At 46.6% G+C, this 16225-nt stretch overlaps 1 protein-coding gene across 3 annotated transcripts in view; it reads right to left on the bottom strand.

Annotated features, from left to right (window-relative positions):
- Positions 1-16225, bottom strand: part of LOXL2 (lysyl oxidase like 2) — a 66470-nt gene that overhangs the window by 33083 nt on the left and 17162 nt on the right. For all 3 annotated transcript variants that reach the window (XM_056508683.1, XM_056508684.1, XM_056508686.1), the window contains one exon: positions 293-504. In XM_056508683.1, coding sequence (XP_056364658.1) covers positions 293-504 — 212 coding nt within the window. The remainder of the gene's footprint in view (positions 1-292; positions 505-16225) is intronic.

Raw genomic sequence — 16225 nt, 5'->3', positions numbered from 1 at the left:
TTTCCCACAGCTGATGGATTTACTGGGACAATTTTCTCCCATCCCTGCTGGAGGAAATGCTCACCCTCGAGCTGGGATTACAAAACAAAAATATTTTTTGGGCCAAGCATCCCATCCCTGTCAAACACTCATCAAGCACCTCCTGCCTGCACCAGGGAATCCTGGACATTCCAAACATTCACACAGATGGAAAATCCCAGCTGGAGGAAGGAGCTGCTCCTCCCCAGGGTCCAAAAAATTTGGGAACAAATCCCCAAGGAATGCTGGTGGCCCCACCAAGCCCTGCCCTCACTTGTAGACGTTGGTGTTGTATTTCCTCTCGCTGGGGAAGCCGAACATCCCGCACACCACCCGGGAGTTCTTCATGGTCCAGTGCTGGTCACAGATCTGCTTCCAGCTGCCCTCGTCCTTCACCTCCACGTAGCCCTCGGTGACCGGGACCCGCTTGCGGTAGGTGGCCAGGATGGCGCGGATGCGGATGTCCTCCACCTGGATGTTCATGTTCTGGGGGGGAGACAAACGGGGATGGCGCTGGGTTAGAGAAAAATGGGTTTTGGAAATTCTAGTTGGGATTATGGACCAATTCTGGTCAAATTCTATGGGTGGGAATAAACTGGAATGATGCTGGGTTAGAGAGAAATGGGTTTGGAAATTCCAGCTGGGATTATGGACCAAGTGTGGTTAAGTTCTGTGGGTGGGAATAAATGGGAATGATGCTGGGTTAGAGGGAAATGGGTCTGGAAATTCTAGTTGGGATTATGGACCAATTCTGGTCAAGTTCTATGGGTGGGAATAAACGGGAATGATGCTGGGTTAGAGGGAAATGGGTTTGGAAATTCCAGGTGGAATCAAAGCCCAACTGTTGTTAAGTTCTGAGAACATGAAATAAACGGGAATGATGCTGGGTTATAGAAAAATGGGTTTTGGAATTCCAGGTGGGATCAAATCCCAACTGTGGTCAAGTTCTGTAGGCAGAAAATAAACTGGAATGGTGCTGGGTTAGAGGGAAATGGGTCTGGAAATTCCAGGGGGAATCACAGCCCAACTGTGGTCAAGGTCTGAGAGCATGGAATAAACGGGAATGATGGTGGGTTAGAGGGAAACGGGTCTGGAAATTCCAGCTGGGATTATGGACCAATTGTGGTCAAGTTCTGAGAGCATGGAATAAACGGGAATGATGGTGGGTTGGAGGGAAACGGGTCTGGAAATTCCAGGGGGAATCACAGCCCAACTGTGGTCAAGGTCTGAGAGCATGGAATAAATGGGAATGACGCTGGGTTAGAGAAAAATGGGTTTTGGAAATTCCAGTTGGGATTATGGACCAATTGTGGTCAAGTTCTGTGGGTGGGAATAAATGGGAATGATGCTGGATTAGAGGGAAACGGGTTTGGAAATTCCAGGTGGGATCAAAGCCCAACTGTTGTTAAGTTCTGTGGGTGGGAATAAACGGGAATGATGATGGGTTGGAGGGAAACGGGTTTTGGAATTCCAGGTGGGATCACAGCCCAACTGTGGTCAAGTTCTGAGAGCATGGAATAAATGGGAATGATGCTGGGTTAGAGGGAAACGGGTCTGGAAATTCCAGCTGGGATTATGGACCAACTGTTGTTAAGTTCTGTGGGTGGGAATAAATGGGAATGATGCTGGGTTAGAGGGAAATGGGTTTGGAATTCCAGGTGGGATTATGGACAAATTCTGTGGGTGGGAATAAACGAGAATGATGCTGAATTTTAAGGAAATGGGTTTTGGAAGTTCTAGGTGAGATCAAAGCCCAACTGTGATCAAGTTCTATGGGCAGAAAATAAACAGGAATGATGCTGAGTTAGAGGGAAATGGGTTTTGGAATTCCAGTTGGGATTATAGACAAATTTTGGTCAAGTTCTGTGGGTGGAAATAAACGGGAATGATGCTGGGTTAGAGGGAAACGGGTCTGGAAATTCTAGTTGGGATTATAGACAAATTTTTGTCAAGTTCTGTGGGTGGGAATAAACGGGAATGATGCTGGGTTGGAGGGAAACGGGTTTGGAATTCCAGGTGGGATCAAAGCCCAACTGTGGTCAAGTTCTATGGGTGGGAATAAATGGGAATGATGCCGGGTTTCAAAATCTGAGATTTGGAACAGCAGAGCAGCCTTTTCCACTGGATTCCAGAGGAAAACCAGAGCCTTCCACATCATCCCTGGAGCTTCAGAGGAAACTGCACCTTCTCCAGGAGCACTGCTCCAGCTGAACCACATCTGCCCCTGCAGGAGGATGCAGCCACCATTGAATGGGACTGTGCCAACACCCTGACTGACTGACGGGTGTCAGCTTGGATTCTGACTCTGGCAGGGCTGGGATTGTTCTGTGTAATACTGTATTTCTATTTTAATTTTCCTAGTAAAGAACTGTTATTCCTATTCCCATATCTTTGCCTGAGAGCCCCTTAATTTTAAAATGATAATAATTTAGATTTAGGGGGTTTACATTCTCCATTTCAAAGAGAGGCTCCTGCCTTTCTTAGCAGACACCTGTCCTCCAAACCAGGACACAGGGTTAGATGGGATATTGGGAAAAATTCTTCCCTATGAGGAGTTGGGATGGAATTCCCAAAGATGTGGCTGCCACATCCCTGGAAGTGTCCAAGGCCAGGCTGGACGTACCTGGGATCATGGGAGTTGCCCCTGCCAATTGCAGGGGGAAAATGAGATTATTTTTAAGCTACCTTCCAACCCAAATTTTCTGGGATTTTATGAAACAAGCATTTCCATCTTGTGTAAACCAATCCTATGGAAGAGGATTTTTTTTTTCATTAAAATAAAAGCTCTAATTTATTTTATAAGTAGCCCTATAACAAATCTGCTTTTTCACTTGGATTTCCAGTGCTGTTTTCACCTTAATTTAGACCTTGTGGAAATAAACCAAGCTTTGTTAGGGCCAGCCTAAATCCCAGAATGGTTCTGGGTTCAGGGAGCTGGGAAGGAATTTGGGGTTTCCATCCTAAGCCATGATTTCATGTGGAATCTGAGATTCCAAGGTGCTGAGAGCTGCTCTGGCTCCTGCACAGCCTGGGACAGGAGTGAGTCATGGGGCAGGATGGATTTCACAAGATTCCAGGGGCAAATCCTGGCTGGAAAATAATCCATGAAGGCACAAAATAGCCCTGCTGGACTCCAGGGGGAAATCCTGGCTGGAAAAAAAAAATACCTGAGGGCACAAACCTGTCCTGGAAGACTCCAGGGGCAAATCCTGGCTGGAAAATATCCCTGAGGGCATAAAATAGCCCTGCTGAACTCCAGGGGTAAATCCTGGCTGGAAAATATCCACAAGGTCACAAACCAGCAAGGCCTCAGGGGTAAATACTGCCTGGAGGGGGCAAATCCTGGCTAGAAAAAAATCCCTGAGGGCACAAACCAACCCTGCAGAACTCCAAGGGTAAATTCTGGCTGGAGGGGACAAATCCTGCCTGGAAAAAATTCCCTGAGGGCACAAACCGGCCCTGCAGGATGCCAGGGACAAATCCTGGCTGGAGGGGGTAAAACCTGCCTGGAAAAAATTCTTAAGGGCACAAACCAACCCTGCAGAACTCCAGGGGTAAATCCTGCCTGGAGGGGGCAAATCCTGGCTGGAAAAATAAATCCATGAGGGCACAAACCAACCCTGCAGAGACCCAGGGACAAATCCTGGCTGGGAAAAAAAAAATCCCTGAGGGCACAAACCGGCCCTGCAGGATGCCAGGGAAAAATCCTGGCTAGAAAAGATCCACAAGGGCACAAACCTGCCCTGCAGAACCCCAGAGGTAAATCCTGGCTGGAGGGGGCAAATCCTAGCTGGAAAAAATCCTTAAGGGCACAAACCAACCCTGCAGGATGCCAGGGACAAATCCTGGCTGGAAAAATAAATCCATGAGGGCATAAACCAGCCCTGCAGGATACCAGGGGTAAATCCTGGCTGGAGAGGGTAAAACCTGCCTGGAAAAAATCCCTGAGGACACAAACCGGCCCTGCAGAACTCCAAGGATAAATCCTGGCTGGAGGGGGCAAATCCTGCCTGGAAAAAAATTCCCTGAGGGCACAAACCAACTCTGCAGAGCCCCAGGGACAAATCCTGGCTGGAAAAAAAACCCCGAGGGCACAAACCAGCCCTGCAGGATGCCAGGGACAAATCCTGGCTAGAAAAGATCCACAAGGGCACAAACCAGCCCTGCAGGGCCCCAGGGGTAAATCCTGGCTGGAGGGGGTAAATCCTGCCTGGAAAAAATTCCCTGAGGGCACAAACCAGCCCTGCAGGGCCCCAGGTGCAAATCCTGGCTGGAGGGGGCAAATCCTGGCTAGAAAAAAAATCCCTGAGGGCACAAACCAACCCTGCAGAACTCCAGGGGCAAATCCTGGCTGGAGGGGGTAAATCCTGCCTGGAAAAAATCCTTAAGGGCACAAACCAACCCTGCAGAACTCCAGGGGTAAATCCTGCCTGGAGGGGGCAAATCCTGGCTGGAAAAAAAATCCCTGAGGGCACAAACCAACCCTGCAGAGGCTCAGGGACAAATCCTGGCTGGGAAAGTTCCTCTGTGGCGAGCGGTTACAAAAGAGCTTCTGAAAAATGGGTGAATTCCTTTCCAGGAGCCCTTTCCTTGTCAAATATGTGCAAACCCACGTGGTCCTGCTGGGGGTTACATCAGAACTGAGGAATCCTCACACTCAGCCACTCGGAAAAGCAAAAATTGCCCGGAGCTTTAAAGGGCCACGGGGCTGTGGTCAGGGCTGGCAGGGAGGTGGGAGCAGGACCTGCCCAGTCCTGCAGATTCCAGGCTCATCCATTCTCCAGATGCTTTCAGCAGGGCTGGTACAACAAACAGAGCCCAGGGAAGGGCAGGGAAAGGCAGCTGGGGGAGAAAATGGGTCAGGGAGTGGGGTTGGCATCTCATCCTCAGCTCTGCTCTCTGCCCACACCACCTGGGACAACTCAAGGCTTCTCCCCTTCCTTTTCTTTATTCTCCCCCTCTTTTCTGTCTTTTATTTGTCAATATTTACCACCCAGTTTTGCAAATTGCTGATCCCCCCTCTCCCCCTCAGCTGCAGGAATTCAATTCTCCAAAAATCCCAGCTGGAGCATCCCTCAACCCCTGGAAAACAGGATTTATCCAAAATAGGCTGGGCTATTAAAAATATTAAAAATAACCCCCGTGATACCCAAATTTGTTACATCTGAGGCAATCTCAGGTGCTCCAAGGGTCTGATGTAAGAGGGGATTTGAAACCTCTCTGCTGGAGCCTGAGAAATCCATTTGCAGCACGAAGTTTCTCCTGAGCTCGGCAGTTTCTCCTAAAACCTTTCAGAATTTTTTTTTTGCCTACGTGCTGTCAGGAAGGTATCGGAGCCTCAGGGCATTCCAGGCTGCTTTCCAAACCCTGCAGCTCGCTTTTCCCTGGTGCAATTTAGGAAATGTTTCCAGCTTTTGCCTTGATGGAGAAATAGTATTTACCCAGGGTTGTCAGAGGGAACCTTGTTCTCCTGCTTTCCTTACCCTGTCTCATTTTCTTCACCAGGAAAAAAAAAAAAAAAGTAATCAAAGCCTTAAATCCACTTGGAAACAGCTCTGGGTGCTGAAGATCTCCAAGTGTTTTTAATAAAACCTTTTAAAAGGGATTAACCCAAAGGCCAGGGAGCCAACACTTCAAACTGAGCTGGGAAAGCACCTGGGAAAAGATGGGAAACAGGAGGAAATCTGCACTGGCAGCTGGGAAAAATGGGAGAGGGATTTTTCCATCTGTGACTGTGGGATTTATCCACCCTGAGGAGGTTTGGGAGCCACAGTGAGGCGAGGATGAGCCCTGCTGCACATTAGAGTCACAGAAATGGGACATGTCTTGGGCTGCAATACAGGATGTGACAGAAATGTGGATTCTGTCCCCATCTGTTAACCCAGCTGGGGCAGTGACCCTGATCTCCTGGCACACATTATCTGCTCATGGGCCATCTTTAAACCAGCTGGGCAATCATCTTTATCTTCCCACAGCCCATCCTCCCTCCAGGAGATATCTCCTGTTCATGGCCACTGAGTCCCAGGGCATGACTGATAAAATTCCATCATCCCACTGGGAGATGCTCCACCCAGGGGAGGAGCCAAACATTTCCTACCCAGATAAAAACTGAGATTTGGAACAGCAGAGCAGCCTTTGCCACTGGATTCCAGAGGAAAACCAGAGCCTTCCACATCATCCCTGGAGCTTCAGAGGAAACTGCACCTTCTCCAGGAGCACTGCTCCAGCTGAACCACATCTGCCCCTGCAGGAGGATGCAGCCACCATTGAATGGGACTGTGCCAACACCCTGACTGACTGACGGGTGTCAGCTTGGATTCTGACTCTGGCAGGGTTTGGGATTGTTCTGTGTAATACTGCATTTCTATTTTAATTTTCCTAGTAAAGAACTGTTATTCCTATTCCAATATCTTTGCCTGAGAGCCCCTTAATTTCAAAATTATAATAATTTGGAGGGAGGTGTTTTCATTCTCCATTTCAGAGAAGCTTCTGCCTTTATTGGCAGGCACCTGTCCTCCAAACCAGGACAGGACATTTCAGCAACGTGCTGAAGCCCACACATGGTTTTCACATGTTTTTTTCCTTTCTTTTTTTCCTTGGATTTTCCTCCTGGCTGGAGGCCACAGCCAGTCCCTGGGATGAGTTCACACCCAGGGATGCTGCTCCAGGTGCTGTGTTTGCTGAGGAAGCTGCTCCACAGCTCAGCCCTCTTGATTTGTGCTCCATTCCAGATGCTGAACATCTGCCTGCTGCTTCCCAGCATCAGCATTCCCACATTTCATCTTTTCCTCATCATTAAACATCCCTGTTCTCACTGCTGGGCCACCCCAGGGAATGGAAAACCTGGAAAAGCCCCAAGGCAAACAGAGGAATCCTGGTTTGATCTTTTCCAGCCTAAAGGATTCCTGGGAGGGAACAGCAATTCCCAAACAGGAATCAGGTTCAGAGAGAGCAAACTGCTTCTCCAAAGGCCAAAAAATCAGGGAATCAGACAGAGGAAGAAAAGACCCCACTGAGGATGAGGAGGAGAAAAGTCACCATGATGCAAAAAAATTACAAAAATAAAAGCCTCTTGAAAAATGGGAAGCTTGGGAGCGCTGGGAGGTACTTTGGGATTTGCCTGTTATTTTTGCAATTATTTCTGCAGCTTAACAAATCAAAAGAAGTTGTTCCAGCTGTTTCCAGAAGAGCTCTGAGCACAGTAGGGGTGGGATATCCATGACTCCAGGACTCGAGATCCCAGAATTTCCCACTCCTGGGCTTGAAATTCCTGTATTTCCCACTCCAGGACTGAAATCTCTCTATTTCCCACTCTAGGCTTGAAATCTATTTCCCACTCCAGGACTCAAAATCCCTCTATTTCCTACTCCAGGCTTGAGATCTCTGTATTTCCTAATCCAGCACTCAAGATCCCAGAATTTCCCACTCCAGCATTTGAAATTCCTGTATTTCCCACTCCAAGACTCAAAATTCCTCTTATTTCCAACTCCAGGACTTGAAATTCCTGTGTTTCCCACTCCAGACTCGAAATCTCTCTATTTCCCACCCCTGCACTTGAGATCTCAGAATTTCCCACTCCAACACTCAAAACTCCTCTATTTCCCACTCCAGGACTCCAAATCTCTGCATTTCCCACTTCCAAGCTGGACATTTGGACATTTCTTCCCCCCTGACTTACTGGGCTGGCTCCTTGGTGTTTTTTTGGTTTTTTTTTGTTTTTTTGGTTTTTTTTTACAGCAGTGAAAAAATAAGCTGTAAATTGAATTTCTTGCTCTTGGATTTGGGAAAACATTCCCAGGGCCAATGTGCCACCTCAGGCTCTGGACAAAACTCTCCATCCCATCCCTCTGCCCCAGAGATGCTGACTCAGACATGAAAAGAAATTCTGCTCCAACCTGGCATTCTGTTTTGTGCATCCAACTCTTTTGTCATCATAATTTTTTTTTTTTTTTTTTTTTTGACCTGTGTTTGCCAAGGACGATTAAAAAAAATAAGAAAAGCAGCAAAAAATGAGGCAACATTTCATTCCTGGAGAGAATTCTTCTCCTGATAGATCCAACAGACCACAGTGACATTTTCAGGATCTGTCTAAGAGCAAAACCAACCCCAATCCTGTCCCTTCTCCCTCCCTGGGCTGGTCTAGAACAGAAATTTTTGTGAGAGCAAAACCAACCCCAAATCCTGCCCTCTTTTCCCTCACAGGGCTATTTTAGAGCAGGGAATTTTGGAATTTTGTCTGGGAGCAAACCCAACCTAAATCCCATCTCTTTTTCCCTCCCAGAGCTGGTTTAGAGCAAGGAATTTAGGAATTTTGTCTGGGAGCAAAATCAACCCAAAAACCATTCTTTTTTCCTCCCAAGCTGGTTTAGAGCAGGAATTTTTGATGGAGCAACTCAAGGGTTTGCTCCGGCTCTGAACAAAGAGCAAAACCTCAGAGAGGAATTCAAGGCACTGCAGAGCTCGCTTTATATTGGAAAATTCAAGAACAAAGGATCAGAATCAGCACACTGAGGGTTCTCCAGGAAAAAGGGCTGCCAGGAGATTTTTGTCCCAATAATTCTTTGGGATTTGAATGGTTTCCTTTGGCTGCAGAGGTTTTGTTGCACTGTTCAGGCAGAAATGGTTTATCCTCCACCAGCAGCTGGGCTGATGGTGAAAACAGATCCCAGAGAAAAACTGGGAGCAAACAACACCTGATGGATAAAGCAGATTCCTGAAATCCCCCTCCCTTGTGCTCCAGGGACACGTGGAGAGCAATCCCACAACAAGGAAAACTCTGGGATGGAGAAAAAGCTGAACCCAAACCCTGAACCATGACTGGTTTTAGGGAGGCAAAGCTGTGATGGAGATTTGGGGTAAGGGAGGGACAGGAGGAGGGGAATGGTTTGAAATAAATGGGGTGACTTGGGCTGCAATGCAGGATGTGACAGAAATGTGGATTCTGTCCCCATCTATTAAACCAGCTGGGGCAGTGACCCTGATCTCCTGCACACATTATCTGCTCATGGGCCATCTTTAAACCAGCTGGGCAATCATCTTTATCTTCCCACAGCCCATCCTCCCTCCAGGAGATATCTCCTGTTCATGGCCAGTGAGTCCCAGGGCATGACTGATAAAATTCCATCATCCCACTGGGAGATGCTCCACCCAGGGGGAGGAGCCAAACATTTCCTACCCAGATAAAAACTGACATTTGGAACAGCAGAGCAGCCTTTTCCACTGGATTCCAGAGGAAAACCAGAGCCTTCCACATCATCCCTGGAGCTTCAGAGGAAACTGCACCTTCTCCAGGAGCACTGCTCCAGCTGAACCACATCTGCCCCTGCAGGAGGATGCAGCCACCATTGAATGGGACTGTGCCAACACCCTGACTGACTGACAGGTGTCAGCTTGGATTCTGACTCTGGCAGGGTTTGGGATTGTTCTGTGTAATACTGTATTTCTATTTGAATTTTCCTAGTAAAGAACTGTTATTCCTATTCCCATATCTTTGCCTGAGAGCCCCTTAATTTCAAAATGATAATAATAATTTGGAGGGAGGTGTTTACATTCTCCATTTCAGAGAAGCTTCTGCCTTTATTGGCAGACACCTGTCCTCCAAACCAGGACAGGGAGGCAAAGCTGTGATGGAGATTTGGGATAAAGGAGGGACAGGATGGGAGGAATTTGAAATAAAAGGGGGCAGAGTTAGATGGGATATTGGGAAGAAATCCTTCTCTGGGATGGAATTCCCAGAGCAGCTGTGGCTGCCCCTGGATCCCTGGAAGTGCCCAAGGAGGGGTTGGACAGTGGGATTGGGACTGAAGGTCTCTTCCCACCCAAACCATTCCAGGATTCCACAATCTCAGCTGCGACTTCCAGCATCCTACCACACAAATCGGTAAAAAACGAGGGAAAAAAGCACAAAACTCTTCCAGGCTGGGCTGTATTTGCCTCCATCCCAATCCTCTCCTTGCCAGGAGCCACCTCCAGGGCCCCAGAGCTGCTCCTCTCCGCGGGGACACAAAAGCCCTGGCAGAGGCTCCGAGCTCCGTTACGAAACCAGGGCGGGAATCGGGGCCAGCCCAGAGAAAAGGGTTTGTTTTTGAGCCCTCACAAAAGGATTCCTGGCTCGGAAAAGTTTTCACATGAGCCTCCAGTGCTTTTGTTTCCACCCTCTGAAGCAAAGGCTTCCCCACAGCTCTGGGTCCCACCAGGATCCCACTCGATTTTGGGGATATTCCCCTCGTGCTTTGTGCTGCCCAGGATGGGTTTTTTGGGTTTCCTCCATGCTCAAACCCAGCCCTTCCCTTTCCTTTTGAAGGGCCCTGAGGATGCTCAGGAATCAGTCCAGGGAGATTGATTCCTGAAATTCCTATTCCTAGAAATCCCAGGCTGCAGACGCTGCCCTGGCGCTGAGTCTCCCTGGAGTTTGGATTTCTCTCTGCTCTGCCCTTGGATTTTTCCATTTCCATTTTCATTCCTCTCCTGCTCTGAGAGCTCCACGATCCACTCAAACTCCTCTTTCCTTCCCTAAGCCTCACCTACCCCACTGCCCCTTAAATAAAACCTGTTTAGATCCTTTTTCACTCCCAACAGTGTTCCAAGATTTCTCCAAACATCAGGAATTAAGGCTGAAACTTGAACAAAAAATTGATTTTTTTTTTTTCTCCAATCCACAGCATAACACCAAAATCTTCCCTCGGGGGCTTTGCCCATCATAAAAACTCCACTTCCACTAAAACCTCAGCCACCAGAGGAAAACAACTCTTTCTCTTCTTGTTTGGGTTTAAACATCTGGAGCTGAGCCTCTGAGTCACCCCAAGGTCCTGGCTGCTGAATAAACACCAGAGGACAGGACAAAGCCCTGGGGGCAGGAGCTGGGCTGGGGCTGCACAGAAGGGAGAGGGAGCAGAGTTTGAGCCAGGCTTAGGGGCCAGGAGCAGATCTGGGCTGACAAAAGCCTGGCTGGTCTGGGAAAGGCTCCATGGAGCCGGGACAGAGCGAGGGGGCAGCACTGGGGACACAGGGAGGGGACACAGCAGGAGAGGCTCAGCTTGGGGCAGGCTCAGCTCGCGGCAGGCTCAGTTTTAGGGCACGCTCAGTTTAGGCCAGGCTCTGTTTTAGGGCAGGCTCTGTTTTAGGGCAGGCTCTGTTTTAGGCCAGGCCCAGCAGCTTGGGGCAGGCTCAGTTTTAGGGCAGGTTCAGTTTAGGCCAGGCTCAGTTTTAGGGCACACAGTTTAGGGCAGGCTCAGCTCAGGCCAGGCTCAGTTTTAGGCCAGGCTCAGTTTTAGGGCACACAGTTTAGGCCAGGCTCAGCTCAGGCCAGGCTCAGTTTTAGGCCAGGCTCAGTTTTAGGCCAGGCTCAGCTCTGTCCTGGCAGCCCCAGGGCTGGGGGTTCAAACTTTCTGTCCCTTCTGCTGAGCTCAGTGTCTGGATCAGGCACTGAAACCCGACAGAATTTATTGCCAAGACACAGCAAGGTCAGGAACACAGAATTAATTAAATTAAATCTGTGCAAAAGACTCCCAAGCTCATTAAGCCCAACCTCTGACCAATCAGCACCTTCTCACCATCACCACCCCGCTCTGTCCTCAGGAGAAGTTCAAGATTTCAACAGAAAAATGATCTTTAAAACCTTTCCAGCCCAAACCCTGCCACAAAGGAGCCACTCAGGCAAATGATCACATTCACCTCGAATTTACAGCACTAAAACATGGTGGGCTACCCCAAAATTAATTAATTAATTAATCTGATTAATTAACATTTTCCTGAGGTGAGGAGAGGCTGAAGACCCAGAGTCACAAAGCAGCAGAATTTGGCTGCACTTGGGTTTGGAGGAGTAAATATTTACAGCAGAGGGAAACTCAAAGCCTGTTGTCACAACAGACAGGAAAAATAAAACTTTGCTAATTAAACACTCATTAAACAGGCAAATAAAAAATTTAAACTTATTTTTTACTTTTTTTTTTACTATTTTTTTCTACTAATTTTTTACTAATTATTTTTTACTAATCTTTTTTTAACTTTTGTTTTACTAATTTTTTTTTACTAATTTTTTTTTACCAATCTTTTTTACTATTTCTTTTTTACTAATTTTTTTTACCAATTTTATTTACCAATTTCTTTTTTACTAATTTGTTTTACTAAATTTTTTACTATTTTATTTTTTAATATTTTTTTACTAATTTTTTTTTACTAATTTTTTTCTTTACTAATTTTTTTTTACTAATTTATTTTTTAATATTTCTTTTTACTATTTTTTTTTTTTTACTAATTTTTTACTAATTAAACACTGATGGCTAGAGGACACAGAGATGGGGTGGGGGATGACCTGTGTGACAAATCCCTGCAGTGGGGACAGAGATTCCAGAGAATTCCATGGCAAAAAAAGCTGGAAAAGAGGGAGATTTACCTGGGGACAAAGTAAATCTCTCACAGATCCTGATTTGATGGAAAACTCCTGAGCAGAACCTCACAGAGCTTCTCCCCACTCGTTAAAAATCTGGAATTTTCACCAGAATCATGAAATGCTTCGTGTTGGAAGAGACTTAAACCTCATCTCACCCACCCTGGGATATCATCCCCTCCAAGGATTCCTCACCCCAAATTTAACCCAGAACAACCCAAACCTTTGAACCACTGGGCTTTGAAGTGAAATTTTTCTGCCTCACAAGTACCCAGAGGGGAAATGAAAGGCCAGAAATAGCAGCAAGGTCTGACTTGCTGAGCCAGACCTGTCTGGGATCAGGTCTGGCCAAAGCCCCAGGTACCAGAGCTATTTGTGAACCTCTAAAAGCTGCAGAAATTCGATATATTTAGAGCCTTTTTTATATTTGAAGGATGTGTGGGAGCACGCAGAGGGAAGGAGTGGACAAGCAAATATTTTGTTCAGGATGTTTTGGGGCGTGCATTAAATCAAATCTCTCTGCTGTGTTGGTTTAAGGAATGAATTGAGGTAAGAATCAGTCACTGTGGTCCTGAAATGGCTGGAAAAGGCAGGAAAGGAGCTGCAGGTGGGGCTGGAATGAGCTGGGATAACACAGAGTGTTGGTTAGGAAACACAGAGTGGGAATTTTTCCCCTGGGAAAAGCAGGGAAGGGAATTTGGATTTCAGAGTTCCTGACACCCAGCAGCTCCATCACCAAGAAATCCTCTAAAATCTGCAGTGGGAGTGGAAAACAGGAAAAAAAATGGAATTTTAACAAGGGAGGTAATGCCAGAATTAACCCCTTCCTGCCTGTCTCCCTCCTCCTCATCACAACTTTCCCACTCTTCACCATCCCCCAAAACACTTTAAGAGCTTTAAAGATGATTTTTCTGTTCAAATATTGAACTTCTCCTAAGGACAGAGTGAGAAGCTCTGGGTGAGAAGGGGATGATTTGGCTTAATGAGCCTGGAGGTGTTTTGCACAGATTTAATTCAATTAATTAAATTAATTCTGTGTTTCTCTGGTCCTGACCTTGCTGTGTCTTGGCAGTAAATTTTCCCAGCAGGAAAAGAGATGGAAAAGCTCAGGGATGGGAAGATGGATGTGAAAGGAGCTCAAAAATCATTCAAGGAGATAAAAAATCCAGGAATTATTTGGATGGAAAAGGAGGTTAAAATCATTCAGGGTGATAAAAAAATCCAAAATGGTTTGGGTGAGAAAGGAGCTTAAAATAATTTAGGGAAATAAAATAATCCAGGAATAATTTGGGTGAGAAAGGAGCTTAAAATTATTCAGGGAGATAAAAAATCCAGGAATTATTTGGATGAGAAAGGAGGTTAAATTAATTAAATTAATTCTGTGTTTCTCTGGTCCTGACTTTGTGTCTTGGCAGTAAATTTTCCCAGTGCCCCTTCCCAGCAGGAAAACGGATGGAAAAATCTCAGGGATGGAAGATGGATGGGAAAGGAGCTCAAAATCATTCAAGGTGAAAAAAAAATCCAAAATGGTTTGGGTGAGAAAGGAGCTTAAAATCATTTAGGGAGATAAAATAATCCAGGAAAAATTTGGGTGGGGAATGAGGTTAAATTAATTAAATTAAATAATTTAATTAAATTAATTAAATTAATTCTGTGTTTCCCTGTTCCCGACCTTGTGTCTTGGCAGTAAATTTTCCCAGTGCCCCTTCCCAGCAGGAAAAGGGATGGAAAAGCTCAGGGATGGGAGGAGATGTGACACAACCCTCAATGGGAAGGGATCTGAGCACATCCATATGGAATGGCCAAGGGATTCATGGGATGGAAAATTTCATCCCATCCCAGTGACCCACGGCTTCTCCAAACTGGGAAGCTGAGCTGGGCTGGTGTCCAATGAAAACAAACTCAGTTAGAGGGTTATGGATTCCTTGGGAGGGACTGGGGGCTCCTTGTGGGGCACAGCTGAGCAGCCAGGCCAGGTTTGGGAACAAAAAATAAAACCAAAAATCACCCTGGGGTCATTTCCACTCTTGGATTTCCCTGCTCCCAGCAATTCCCAGTCAGGCCAGATTTGGGCTCAAAAAATCACTCTGGGGTCATTTCCACTCCTGGATTTCCCTGTTCCCAGCCAGGCCAGATTTGGGCCCAGAAAATCATCCTGGGGTCATCTCCACTCCTGAATTTTCCTGCTCCCAGCAATTCCCAGCCAGGCCAGATTTGGGCTCAAAAAAAAAAAAAAAAAAAAACAAAAAAAAAAACAAAATCACTCTGGGGTCGTTTCCACTCCTGGATTTTCCTGCTCCCAGCAATTCCCAATCAGGCCAGATTTGGGCACAAAAAAACCCAAAAAAACCAAAAACCCCCCTGGGGTAATTTCCACTCCTGGATTTCCCTGCTCCCAGCAATTCCCAGCCAGGCCAGATTTGGGAACAAAAAAAACCCAAAAATCACCCTGGGGTCATTTCCACTCCTGGATTTCCCTGTTCCCAGCCAGGCCAGATTTGGGAACAAAAAATCACCCTGGGGTCATTTCCACTCCTGGATTTCCCTTACTCCCAGCAATTCCCAATCAGGCCAGATTTGGGCACAAAAAAACCCAAAAAAAACCAAAAATCACCCTGGGGTCATTTCCACTCTTGGATTTTCCTGTTCCCAGCAATTTCCAGCCAGGCCAGATTTGGGAACAAAAAATCACCCTGGGATCATTTCTAGTCCTGGATTTTCCTGCTCCCAGCAATTCCCAATCAGGCCAGATTTGGGCACAAAAAACCCCAAAAAAACCCAAAAATCACTCTGGGGTCATTTCCACTCCTGGATTTCCCTGCTCCCAGCAATTCCCAGCCAGGCCAGATTTGGGCACAAAAAAAAAACCCAAAAATCACCCTGGGGTCATTTCCACTCCTGGATTTTCCTTGCTCCCAGCAATTCCCATCCAGGCCAGATTTGGGCTCAAAAAATCACCCTGGGCTCATTTCCAGTCCTGGATTTTCCTATTCCCAGCAATTCCCAGCCAGGCCAGATTTGGGCTCAAAAAAAAAAAACCAAAAAAAAAAAAAAACCAAAAAAAAAAACCAAAAAAAACCCAAACAAACAAAAATCACTCTGGGGTCATTTCCACTCCTGAATTTTCCTGCTCCCAGCAATTCCCAATCAGGCCAGATTTGGGCACAAAAAAACCAAACAAAACCAAAAACCCCCCTGGGGTAATTTCCACTCCTGGATTTCCCTGCTCCCAGCAATTCCCAGCCAGGCCAGATTTGGGAACAAAAAAAACCCAAAAATCACCCTGGGGTCATTTCCACTCTTGGATTTTCCTGTTCCCAGCAATTTCCAGCCAGGCCAGATTTGGGCTCAAAAAAATCACCCTGAGGTCATTTCCACTCCTGAATTTTCCTGCTCCCAGCAATTCCCAGCCAGGCCAGATTTGGGCTCAAAAAAAAAAAACCCAAAAATCACCCTGGGGTCATTTCCACTCCTGGATTTCCCTTGCTCCCAGCAATTCCCAATCAGGCCAGATTTGGGCACAAAAAAACCCAAAAAAAACCAAAAATCACCCTGGGGTCATTTCCACTCTTGGATTTTCCTGCTCCCAGCAATTTCCAGCCAGGCCAGATTTGGGCTCAAAAAAATCACCCTGAGGTCATTTCCACTCCTGGATTTCCCTTGCTCCCAGCAATTCCCATCCAGGCCAGATTTGGGCTCAAAAAATCACCCTGGGGTCATTTCCAGTCCTGGATTTTCCTATTCCCAGCAATTCCCAGCCAGGCCAGATTTGGGCACAAAAAACCAAAAAAGCCAGGCCTGTTTTGGTAAAGCCTAAAG

This window comes from Oenanthe melanoleuca, chromosome 22, assembly GCF_029582105.1.
Source record: "Oenanthe melanoleuca isolate GR-GAL-2019-014 chromosome 22, OMel1.0, whole genome shotgun sequence".
NCBI classification, from domain to species: domain Eukaryota; kingdom Metazoa; phylum Chordata; class Aves; order Passeriformes; family Muscicapidae; genus Oenanthe; species Oenanthe melanoleuca.
The sequence above is the reverse complement of the archived record's forward strand: the minus strand, read 5'-3'. Positions and strand labels throughout refer to the sequence as shown.